General features: G+C 35.8%; 1 protein-coding gene across 1 annotated transcript in view; it reads right to left on the minus strand.

Annotated features, from left to right (window-relative positions):
• Positions 1–13,465, minus strand: part of ENPP1 (ectonucleotide pyrophosphatase/phosphodiesterase 1) — a 59,322-nt gene that overhangs the window by 25,668 nt on the left and 20,189 nt on the right. Inside the window, 9 exon segments of the mRNA XM_023750263.1 lie at positions 122–216; positions 1,854–1,973; positions 3,009–3,088; positions 4,327–4,424; positions 6,782–6,842; positions 8,631–8,756; positions 9,467–9,505; positions 9,508–9,540; positions 11,844–11,916. Of these exon segments, the coding sequence (XP_023606031.1) occupies positions 122–216; positions 1,854–1,973; positions 3,009–3,088; positions 4,327–4,424; positions 6,782–6,842; positions 8,631–8,756; positions 9,467–9,505; positions 9,508–9,540; positions 11,844–11,916 (725 nt within the window).

Here is a 13,465-nt window from a genome sequence, read left to right on the forward strand (position 1 = left end):
CCTTTCTCTCTCTCTTTCTTTCTTTCTTTCTTTCTTTCTTCCTTTCTTTCTTTCTTTCTTTCTTTCTTTCTTTCTTCTTTCTTTTTTTCTTTACTTTAAAAGTGATTCTATGTTATAGTCCTAGAAATCTGGGAAAATTCCATTAATTTCCACATCTGAGCCTGGCCAAAAATATGTGGCAGTCCTCAGGCCTTGATATTTCGCTGTGAGCCAAATCTGGAAAAGATCACAAAGAAAAGTTAGGAGACTATGTAAATACTAGAGGCCCAGTGCAAGAAATTTGTACACGGAGGAGGGGGTGCCTCAGCCTGGCCTGTACCCTCTCACAATCTGGGACGCTGGCTCCTACCTGCTCACCTACCTGCCTGCCTGATTGGCCCTAACCATTCTGCCTGCCTGATCACCCCTAACTGCTCTCCCCTGCCGGCCTGATTGCCACTAACCACTCTTCTCTGCCGGCCTGATCACCCCTAACCACTCTCCCCTGCCAGCCTGATCGCCCCTAACCACCTCTGCCTGGGCCCCCGCCACCATGGCTTTGTCTGGAAGGACATCCGATCTAATTAGCATATTACCCTTTTATTAGTATAGATTATTAGTATAGATTGATTTCTTTTTTTTTAATATATTTTATTGATTTTTTACAGAGAGGAAGGGAGAGAGATAGAGAGCTAGAAACATCGATGAGAGAGAAACATCGATCAGCTGCCTCCTGCACACCTCCTTCTGGGGATGTGCCCACAACCCAGGTACATGCCCTTGACCGGAATCGAACCTGGGACCCCTCAGTCCGCAGGCCGACACTCTATCCACCGAGCCAAACCGGTTTCGGCATAGATTGATTTCTTAAAAAAACATGTGTTTAGGTAACACCAATGCATTCTTCTCAAGTGCTAGGATGTTTTCAAGGTTAATAAGATCCAGCAGTTAGATTTTAAAATAATAATGTAATATGACTCTGAACAGCAGCAAAAATAAATTAAATAATTAGAGACTAAATTAACCTAAAAAATATGGGCATAAGTCAGTTGGCAACTACTGCAACTTTTAGAGCCTGACCCCTACTTAACAGGTTCCTCTTGAAAAAAAGAAAAATTCACAAATATGTATATCCAATTTATCAACATTTTAACTTATATAACTAATATTTATAAAGCATTTATTATTGCCAATTACAGTTCTAAATCGTAGTCCAATAAGTATCCTAGATTATTAATTTAAATAACCCTCAAAAAACCTGATAAGCTACTTAACAGTATTATCTACAGTATAGACATGAGAAAACTAAGGCCCAGAAAAAATAATTTGCCCAAAGTCACAGAGCTTTAATATCAGCGCTAAAATTTGAATTTTATAACCTATAAATTACACATCATGCTCTTTTTCCAAGAGGATTACTAAGACTATCCAAATAGACCCCATAGAAATATTGTAACAATTTTAAAAAATAGAAAGGATACATCTAAATCACAATCAGAGAGAATCTTCTAAGTTATCATATGCAAAAGAAGTCAAAGTTTACCTCCTTCATAAATAATTAGCTTTGTGTAGATCAAAATATTACCTCCCATTCACCTACTGCCCTATGCTACTAATACAAGAAGATAGAATCAAGCAGAAAGAAAAATGGCCTGGAATAACCCGAGCCCAATTCTGAAATAAATTACTACTCTCATTATACAATTACCCAAACTGCATTTAGGATTATCAGCATTCATCTACAAAAGGATGGCCATAGACATAGTAAATTAAGCCGATTATTAAGAGCGCCAGGGAATCTGGTATTTTACTCTGATTGTAAGAGATGAGAATAACAAAAGAAACGGCTTTAGTCGCTAAAACAAACAACTTACCGGTTCTCCTTTGTACCACTCAGGATTAAATTTCTCTTTACTTTTAAGTGCAAAGGAAGCATTCATTTTTGGATCGTACATTTTATTGTCAATTATGCCATGGGATTCTGGATAAAGACCCTAAAAAACATAAAATGCCGGTTTTATGCAAGTAATGAGTGTTTCAATGTTAAAGTCACTGAACAGTTTCATCAAAGAAAAAGAGATTACTGAAGCTATAAGAAACTTAACACAGTTTAAGGAGGGAAAAACAAAACAATAAGTTTTATCAAAATACAACCAACCACTCAAAATGTTATGTAGTATTTGTGTTTTTCATTATGTAAAAGGAGGTAATAAGTTAGCAATGCTACGAATGAGGGGCTATATAAATAGACAGCCTCCCAAATTGTGAAAAAAAAAAAAAAGTACTATGCTATCTTTTTGCATTGCTGAGAAAGGCATTTCTGCAGAACAAACTTTTTTTGGTTGGGATCCATACAAGCTAAAGTATTAATTTTCTGGCTTCAAGGCCAAATGAATTCTACTTTTTATTTTCCTGGATTCAAATTAAATCTGGAAACTTTAAAACAAAAACAGGACTGTAATCCTATCCAAAGTGAGTCAGAGTGATTTGCTCAAATTCATCCATCAAGATGATTGATTGGCCATGGACACAGACAGCAGAGTGGTGAAGGCCAGGGGAGGGGTGGCGGGGGCTGGGTGGAATTAGGCAAAGTGTGTGTCGGGGGGATAGGAGACATCTGTAATAGTGTCAACAATTTTTTTAAAAAAGATGATTGGAAAGATAAGTTACAAACACGCCAGTGTGAGATAGTTTGGGGGCTTAAATAAAGTAAGCTACAAAACTAGTCAGAAAAAAACAGGATCTAAGAATCAGAGATCTTAAAACTAAAAGGAACCAAGAAAGCATTTATTGAGGTCTTTGGCCACCTATTTTCAGGTGAGAAAAATGAGACTCAGAAGGTAAAGTGACCTTCCCAAGGCCAGGACTAGTTAGTAGCAAAGACCCACAGAATCTAGGTTTCTTGGCTTAACTATACATTGGAAAAGAAGTTTGTTTGTTTCTGATCTGATATCTAATTAATCTCTCAAAAAATGCTACATTGACATCTCACGTCTGTGAACACATAAAAGTTGAAATGCAGAGCTTACCGTGACAATGCTGTAGTGATTGGGGAAAGTTTTTGATGGATATACTGGTCTCAAGTTTCTAGCATATGTTCCACAATTTTCTACAAAGGAAAAAAATGAAAGATGGTTATTAAATACAACTGACAATCTGTTTACCTTATTTGGCTGTGGTACCACAGCAGTCTATAAATCGTATAAAAACATTAACCCATGAGGAGTTTATAATCATATACAAATTCAGCGTGAATTATAAAGCAAAATTATTAACTCAAATTCAATGTTAAAATAGAGTTAATTTTTCTCCTAGTCAAAAATATTGAACAAAATAATTAAGCCAATGAAGTAATTATCCTATATTAATCAATAACATTAAGTTCCAGATGGACCATTTATAATAATGATGCTTGCTAGGTCTTTGTGACTATTTAGTGGTCACATACCTAAATTGCAAGAGGTAGTCCAAAAAACACACTCAAAAACACACACAAGACAATAGCAACAACAACAACAAAATTGAACTAGTAGCTAAATCTGTGTAAAATTAAAACTAGGGTGAAATGGTAGCTGGGGTGACCATGTCCCAACCCATAGATTCAGAACTAGCTCACATTGGACAAACTCAATGCTGCTGAAAGAAAAAAAGGCATATTCTGTTTTCAAGTCAGAGAAAGAGTAGAAGTCAGATTGTTCCTGAATCAGCTCCTTCTGCATCTGCTACTGAGGAAGGAACATTTTAATACCTCATTGATTCTAGCATTTTAATACCTCATTGCCTCACAATGTTCCTTAGATTGGCATGTGTCTATCTCACTGCCTTCCAAACACTTCATAATGACAGACCACATTCCCCAGTTATTTCAAGCTAGATGGGCTAATTACGTATTGGTATCTTTTAAACTTCACATATCAGTACCCACAGCTACTTAATTCTGAACTCAGGGTGCCATGTTTGATGCCATCAAGAAAAACCTTCCTCCCACTAGTAACAAAGGGCCAGATGCAAGCTTGAAGGCCCATGGTCCTGGCTGGTGAGAACAGGGCCTTCCTTGCCTATGCAGGCTCTTCACTAAGGAATTTTTATGTCAAATGATATTTCTAAAAACTATTTTCTTCCAGTATGAAATAAAAAACAAATTTTAGCAGTATTTAAAAGGCAACTTTAGAGTAATTACAATATTAAACACTAGTTCCTTATTATCAAGTTCAACCACTCCATATCAGGGAAGTTTAGTGAAACAGTCAAGTTCAAACTGCCAGTACTTTTCCAAAAAAAGACTGTGTCCCTTGACTATCTCATTGAAATCGTGATACTCCAATAGTAAATTCAGAAGTTACTCACTTAGTTTGCTAATAACAGGAAGAAGTCCACCCCAGGTGTGTAAATATTCTGCTCTGAAACCATCCAAAGAAAATAAGAGGGTAGGAGGTGTTTCAAACCTGGGCAATAGGAAAAAAGAACATGTTTAAAGAAAGAAGACACACATCCAATGAAGATTTTCCACTGAGGTTGGTGTGTAATCTAGAGTTAACCAGCACACTCAGCTAGCAACCTCATGAAGGATATTTTATAAGCATTTATATTCATATACATGCTTTTACATTTTATTATCTATCTATCTATTATCAAACAGTATTTATTAAGCACTCATACCATTGAGTCACCATACAGAGAATATCACTCATGGTTTCTTCTATTCTACAAGCTAACCAAATGCTACTAGAATGCAATATTTTCCCAATATGCATCAGAATAAATGTTAACACAAATTATTTTCTAAATTATGTTTTTATTTCCATTAATTTTTTTTCCTGAAAAACCACTTTCTTATATTGTCTATACTTAAATCTAATAAGTGGCACCTAATATCACATAAGTTATATACAATAGTTAGTTTTTAGGTTTAATATATTTAAAAGATATTAATATTTAACAGAGAAGTTTAAGAGGTATTTACTGCATTTAAATATAAACAACAAAGAAATGATCCAAAGCTAGGAATGAACAATGACAGCACACACACACAGTCTGTGGTGTGAAAATCTAAACAGGGAAGCAAAGAAGGAAAAAAAAAAAAACCCACACACATACAATGATATACTCAGGAAAAGAGAACAACTATGGACAACCGTTACGTGACTACACCAAAACAGGCATGGTTCAGAAATCCTGCAGCTTCTAATGCTATCTGGTAGATGGCAGGAGAGTTATATATCATTGGATAACCATGGGAAAAACTTTCCACTGAAAATGTACTCAGTAATTCAAACTTTGAGAGCTAATGTTTACTTCGCCTTGCTTTTTTCAACTCTATCTCCTCCCCAGCTTACTCTCATATACAAACACAAATAGAAAAAGGAAAAGATGTGTATATAATTTATATAATTTACAGGAGCTAGTGTTTATACCACACTCTGTTGGGTGACTCTGCAGAATCAGCTGCATGTAGTCTCAATGGCCTGTATCTTTATAAAGTTATTTATACTCAATCAACAGCAAACATAAAAACAGTTTCCTGAATCACCAGGTAAATATACTGGCAAATCAATTTCCAGTATAATAAAATGTGTTTTAAATTATGATCTTCTTGTAAAGAAAGAAGGTACGTTTTTCCACTAAAAAAACCTCAACATTATAATTGAAAAATAATGATCAATGTTTAGAAGAAAAGGAAAAAGGAAAATTCACTAAGTCAAAAATTTCCTGTATATCTTGGAATTAAAAGGCAGCTTAAGGTACATGAGAAGTGTCCTTTTAAAAAAAGTCTCTTCTTTTGGAACTTTTTGGTTGGAGTTTAGCTTTTTCTATTGCTGTTACTATTGTTTTAAACAACAAAATATATTCTCCCATCCCAAAGAAAGAAATACATATTTTATAAAGCAAAAATAAATTATATATATAAAAATAAACTAATATTTTTAATAGTTTGGAAAAATTATCATTTCAAAGAGGTAAAAATATATTTCTTGAAATTAATAACTCAAGCCCAGCTGGCATGGCTCAGTGGTTGAGCATCGACCTATGAACCAGGAGGTCATGGTTTGATTCCCAGTCAGGACACATGCCCGAGTTGTGGGTTTGATCCCCAGTGTGGGGCATGCAGAAGACAGCTGATGAATGATTCTCTCTCATCATTGATGTTTCTATCTCTCTCTCTCTCCCTCTCCCTTACTTTTTGAAATCAATAAAAATATATTTTAAAAAAAGAAATGAATAACTCAAATTATATGGGGTAGATCTCAAGTGGAGCAAAGCTAAATGTATCTAACATCTTTTATAAAATTTCCATTCCCTGAATTCCACAAAACCTTTATTTGATGGCCTAGTAAATATAAAATACTCTAAGTGCCAAATACTCTAAGGACAAAAAGAACAAATATGAATTGTAAAAATCATGTAACATCCTCTCACAGACATATTGCTTATCCCCCAAATTTATAAAGGAACCAAAAGCAAAAATACAAAGAAGAAGCTGTAAAATAATTTGCTACAAGTTCAACTCTCAAAATTCCATATGAAAGTAAAGGCGCCCTTCCTTCTAAGAAGGAAGATACAAATATTTCCACCCAACACTCACGAATACTAAATACTACATATTCATGATTTCTCTTTTTTCCACTACATTCCAGAGTGGGGATCACACCACTTTATACCATCTCTATACGCCCAGTGCCAAATATGAGGCCTGAAATTCATGTTTAATGAACCGATGAATAATAATTATTTTATCTTTTCAATTTGGAAAGAAAAATTATTTCTAAATAGAAAAAATTTGTATCTCAGAATATCATCTTACCCTGCTGGACACTGTGGCTCATTAATGCTCTCACACGTTTCTTCTACCCAACTTTTCTCACCTAAAATATTTTAAAGAAATAAAACAAAATGAACACACTTAATAGCAATAACAATATGATGCTTGTGAGACATGGTTCTAGGGAAATATAATGAAAAGAGGGAGGTAATCTATTTCAAAATAAAAATTTGTTTCCAAAGAGTTAGTTGATATCACGAAAAAAAAATGAATGTATCATCACAGGACTAAAATATATTACATTTGTGAGATCTTCAAGGCATCTTTTCCATTTTTAAATTGTTCATATTTTCAGCCAAAATTTATAACCCTCCTTCTATCCTACCCAACAAAATATTCTGGTATTAAATCTATGATGTCAGTTCCTCTCAAACAGAGCTAGATAGTGCCAAGGAATTTCAAGGAATCTGTAACATCTAGACAAGACATCCTAATAACATCAGTTTACATACTAACTAATCCTTTGCAATAATTTTACATCCACTCTCTCAATGCATGGTAGACTTTTTTTAAAATATAAAAGTGTGAGATGCTGTCTATTTGCTAAGAAGTCATAATCTAACTATGGAGAGAAAGTAAACACATGAGACAACAATAACTGACAAAAGAGAATATGCAATGAGTTTGAAATGAGTGACACAAGCAATATATGAGAGAGAGGTCAGAAATGAAGTAGACAGGATGAAACTCCTCTTCCTGTGTTTTAACATAAGCTTCTTTTAATGATCTAAAATATGACCTACTGAAGTCTAAGAACTTAATGTTTTTTTTAAAAAAAAGAAAATGTAATCTTAATAATATGCCTTAGGAAGTTGAGTTTTCAATATTTTCCCACTGTACCTTTCACAAAATGAACAGATTATCCTAAATGCCTAAGTCATTTCCAGTAAGAATTTAAGCAATGTGTAGTCATTTTTTACCCAGACATGATGTTACATTTGATGCAATGCAATATTCTTGCTGCATTTTCTTTTTTTTTTAATTTGAGGAAGAGATCACTGCCCTTCCTGAGACCCTCTGACCTGGCTCTGTGCTGTGGATTCTCAGACAAACTGCCACAGCTACCTGGCTATAATTTTAGAAAATTAGGAGACAGAATCCTGTGGAAAAATTAAAGTCTCATGTTCATATGAAACGAGCCTCATGATTCCTAAGAGAGGTAGAGGCCATCATAAAGGACAAATTTACTTTTATGCAGTGAGGAATATAGAGATATTGTTCATTCTTTGAGCACAGTCCCTGAAATCCATGAGCCAGCTCTCTCTCTCGCCTCTATCTCAGAATGTTGTGACCATGCTCATATTTACAGAGCTATGTCAAGCTATAGTGGGCCCAACAGTAAACCTATCATTTAAGCTCCTCCTATTACTCATGTCATAAATTCAGCATCTAAGTTGCTGCTATTTTTTTAATTGAATTTGTTGGGGTGGCATGGAAGTCATGATCCTTGTGTTTTTACAAGGGAACCTGGGACACAGGGAGTCAGCCGGGATGACCTTTCCACAATACGGCATTAAATATAAAGCTAATGTCAAAACAACAGGAGGGGGTGGTAGCTGGTGAATGAATCACTATAGACAAAACATGGTTAGCCCTGTGCAGATAATAATTATTAATCTGGGTGTAGGTACAATGTTCACAATACACTTTCTTTTCACTCATTAAATGCTTGAAATTTTCTTTAATAAAATGTTTAAAAATATTTTTTCAGCTAGTATGGTTGGCCAATAAACATGACTCCTAATGTGAAAAAATAAAACGTGTGCAAAAGCCAGCTAAGACCTAGGAAGACGTCAGGCTGTAGAGACGGCTGAGAACATGGAAACCTGACCTCGACACACAGGGCTGTAGTTGATGCAGCAGTCACCATGGTCCCTGCAGTCATCTGAGCAGGAGCAGAGGCTTCGGGACAGCCTTTTCTCACCACACCTGAATTTGCTGCAAGTCCATATGTGCTCTAGGAATAAATATCAACAACAATTTCAGGGTCCAAACTCAACACAGAATTGTTGTCTTCTGGAGTAGGACCCGTAAGAGACAACAAACTGGTCCATAACTTTCAGTTCGTCACAGAACCTTCCATCACAATGTCAATCAGAACAAACAGAGCAGTTGTTATTATTTCACTAAAACCCCAGAATCTCATCATTCTACAATGTGGACAAACAATTCTTATGATGGAATTCATAGGAAGGTCTTGGCTTTTTCCACCAGCCATTTGCAGGGTTCTCAAACTTGAATGTAAATCTGGCTCACTCCCACTTAAATATTATTCCATGTCAGACGTAGAGAAGTCGACATCAAACTGAGAAAATTTTCCATGTTCTGAAGGTTTTATCTTAAAGTTTACATGGACATTCAAGAACTCTTGCTTTAATAAAATAGTCACATATGTTCCTTTGACCTTAGTTTAAATGCAAATTAGGTTGTACATTAAAAATAGGCCGTATACATCGCTTCTAGGCCTTTTGGCTAAGATCAAGTGTAAAAATAGGCCGTATAGTGTTTAATGGCCAAAATATGTGGAATTTTTTCCTCTATGGAAATATAAAAGCCAAATTTTTAAAAATCTCAAATGAATTAGGTAATCGCGTACCTAAAAGATTCAGAAACATCCTGTGGTTTTACTAATGCCTATGACTGCCTTTTTCCCCAGCACATTTTTACCTGGTTCTATACACGTCTCCTGGTAATCGAGGCAGCAAAGGTTCTTTCAAAACAGCGACCTTTGCAGCTTTTAACTGAAAATATGGAATAACGAGTTAGATGTTTCTAATCATTATAGAATTACAAAGCAAACACCAACTGATACACCTAAGTGCATCTTCTCTACAATTCAAATACTACTTTAGGAAACACAGAAGGAATAATAAAGTTACCTAAGAAGCTTTCACAAATACACATGGAAACTGATACAAATAGAAGGTAACCTATATACAGAATTCATGATTTTCTCTCTTGCCATAGAAAAAAAGAGAAGTTTTTTCTTTCTTATTACAACCCTACTGGGTTTGCTAAGACTTAAATACTTTATGGGATAGTAAAGACAAGTCCAAATAGGGGCTTGTTCTGAAGGTTGGCTTAAACAGCCATGGAGTTCTCTAAAATTTCAAAATGGGAGAAAAGATTTTTAAAGTGATTATCTATGAATCTTTCAGAAAGAGAGAGAATACCTGACTTACCTTACTCTCTGTCTTAGTGTAAAGAAGTAATGGGATTATGCAGAACACATTCTGCAGGACTGCCCACCCCCTCAATCACCATCACCTTGAACACCCATTTCACCTTCAGGTCCAGCCTGGCTCCCTCTAAGAAGCTCTCCCAAACTGCCCAGTCTCAATCCACTTTGCTTTCTTAAACTTTTATAAAATCATATCCTTCCTCTCAGTGACTTAATTCCATTTGTAACTGGATTATTTGATCAGTATCCCAGTCTCACACTAGACTACAAACTTCTTAAGAACAAAGACCACACCCAAATTTTGCCCAGCACAATGTATCCCTTGTACCCACAAGACACGTGACTATCATCGGTACTAATAAGTTTTCCCTAAATAGATAAATGGAGGATATGGAAGAAAATAGTTTTCACTAAAAACAATTTTACACTGAAACTCTTTACTAGATATCTAGAACAACCTAGAATTTTTATTGGATTTCTAAAAAATCAGGATGATGAGAAAAAAATATACATGGAAGTCCAACAGAAGAAAGGAATAATCCTAGCTCTTGACTTGAATAGTCTCCTGACCCAGCAAGACACTGCCACAGAACTTAACTCTTATGACACTGGGATTTTAGGCCATTTTAAGAACATAAAATGACAATACTTTTTAGAGTCAGAAGTGCTTATTTTCCTGACACAGGGTGGGGAAAAGCTATTAGAATAATAGGTATTATTTTAAGCTCATTAATATGCACCTAGAAATTTTTTAAAATACTATGCACACACACTATGTCAGGTTTAAAACTGCTATGTTTGCATATCAAACTGAACTCAAGGTAAATTACTGCATGCCAAAAAGCTACACAGCGAACACTAAAGTCTGCAGCTTCTTAATTTCTGCTCTGAATACAGGCACATCTCCTTTTATTGTGCTTCTCATTATTGTGATTCACAGATGCTGCATTTTTTTTTTTTTTACCAACTGACAGCAAGAACCTTAACCAGCAAAAAGATTACAACTTGCTTTATTGTCATACTGGCTCTATTGCTGTGGTCTGGAACCACACCTGCAATATATCTAAGGTATGCCTGTAAGATTGTTGACTAAATACATAAAATTACTACATTTCATTCATTTCAGCAATAAATAATAGCTTAATAATCACTAAATTTTTTAATGACTAATAGTACAATTACAGAATCGTTAAGCAGGAAAAGAATTTTCAAAACTGAATTTTCTAATTTTCAATGACTTTTACAAGGGGAAAACAAACCTCAGAGGCAAAATAATGACTCCTACAATGAACTGTGATTCGGTTTTATGATTTATAGTGATCTTATCAATGCTGGATAATTTCTACACTCGATATAAACACACACACCACACATGTATTAGCTTAAAAATACCACAATTGCTTTGAAACCACTAAGTGCACAATTTTAAGAGCCATGAGAACAGGTTGCCCAGGGATGCTGACTGGTCACCTGGTAACCTCTGGAGTTGCTTTGCAACTCACAGCTCAAGGAGAAAGGAGTGCCTGGGGGAAGGCAGCGATCGGCTACAGGAGCCTGATGCCATAACCCATGGACCACGTCTGCTTGTTTGTTTCTTTTATTTTCTTAACCATTGGCTTAATTTATTTTGTTGTTTTGGGAGTTTTCTGTTTGTTTGGTTGGTGTTTCTATCATAGCCCCTCTTTATTTTTTTAGGATGATATTTTCCAAGTAAATAAAATATGGATAAAATAAAAGAGTTTTAAGGCGGCTCAAACCAGCATCAAATATGCACTATCATGGAGCAGCCATAGGATTAGAACATAACACTTATCACATTCTGAAGAAGGCTGAATATCAACAGACATACACAGTACTAGTTACCTTCTTTGGCACAGCTTGGTTTCAACCCAAATATACAGCCAAGGATTATTGTTAAGACACAGACTGACAATATCTGTGGGGAGATAAAAAGAAAATTATATAGCTTCAAAACTCTTTATTTCTTTAAATGTTTCTAAACTTGCTGATGTTACTCTGTTTCCTGATCAAAGCACAGGTCAAACAATCGTGTTCACTTTCTGACAATTCAAACTGCACTTCTGCATTATGAACTTTTCTGTATTTATGTTATACTTCAACAAAAAGACTACTTATGTCCGGCCAGCATGGCCTAGTGGTTAAGCGTGAACCTATGAACCAGGAGGTCACGGTTCAATTCCCAATCAGGGCATATGCCTGGATTGTGAGCTCAATCCCCAGTAGGGGCATGCAGGAGGCAGCCAATCAATGATTCTCTCATCGTTGATGGTTCTCTCTCTCTCCCTCTCCCTTCCTCTCTGAAGTCAACAAAAATTTATTTTTTAAAAAACACCAAGAAAAACCAAAAGACTACTTAAATGTTAGCAATAAATCTATGCCATCCAAAGTTAATGTTGCTAGAAATTTTCCAGTTGATATAAATTAATCCAATTATAGAACTTACAACAAGAGAGAAAAAGAGGAAAATCTAGTTAGTAAATTTCCTATTTGAAAGGCAATGCGAACATTAGCTGTCTCCTTTAACAGCTGAATCACACAAACCTAAACAATACCTTCATATGCACTGTGGCACCTTGTGGGAAAAACACTGGACAGGTTTAGGTGACTACATCTCTGGTCCAAATGTTACCACAATTTGGTTGTAAGATTTGGGGCAAGTCATTTAAGCATTCTAGACAGCAGTTTATTCACCTGTAAAATTAAATGGGTTGGACTACATGAAATTCCTAAAAATATTTCCGGTTCTAACATCTTGGTACTTCCTCATTCTCCACTCTCCTGGCCTTTGACATTTTAAAATTAGTGGATACATCATACAATACCAAAGGACAACAGAACTTTTATTTGTGAGTCAGAAGAAAAAAAAAAGAACTCATAAAACAATTCTTAATATTTTTAGTGGGATAGAGTTTCCTTGACAGCTCTCTGGAATGTCACTTTACAGGACAATCCAACAAAATATTCATTGAATACCAACTGTGTGTAAGAACTATGTTACACATTGAAGGAAAGAATGAGAGATTCCTCGGGGAGCTTCTATTTTTGTGGGAGGAGGTAAATATAACAGCATAAATGGATCATACTTGGTAGCCTCTGCAAAGCAGTTGCAGAGGTCTATAGTTGTTTAAAGGAGAAAGTCTGGGGTGGTTGGGGAGAGGGAGATCAGAAAGTAAGTCATAGAGTAAGCCTTTGGCGGGGCAATGATGGTCTGGGACAGCAGGCAGAGCTGAGGGAAGCAAAGAGAGGTCAGAGCAGAGCAAACATCTAGGAGGAAGGCCAGCATAAGGAGACGTTCAAAGAAAGGAAGGCATATGAAAGGCAGCAGATGAACAGTGAGCAGTCTACTTTGTCTGGAACAAAGAAAATGCACAGGGAAATGGACGTGGATGCAGGGAGAAGGCATGGGAAGGTGGAGTGGTATTTCCCAAAAGCCAAAATGAAGAGGTGGTAGAGAAAGGAAGGAT

This window comes from Myotis lucifugus, unplaced genomic scaffold (assembly GCF_000147115.1).
Source record: "Myotis lucifugus unplaced genomic scaffold, Myoluc2.0 scaffold_11, whole genome shotgun sequence".
NCBI lineage: Eukaryota > Metazoa > Chordata > Mammalia > Chiroptera > Vespertilionidae > Myotis > Myotis lucifugus.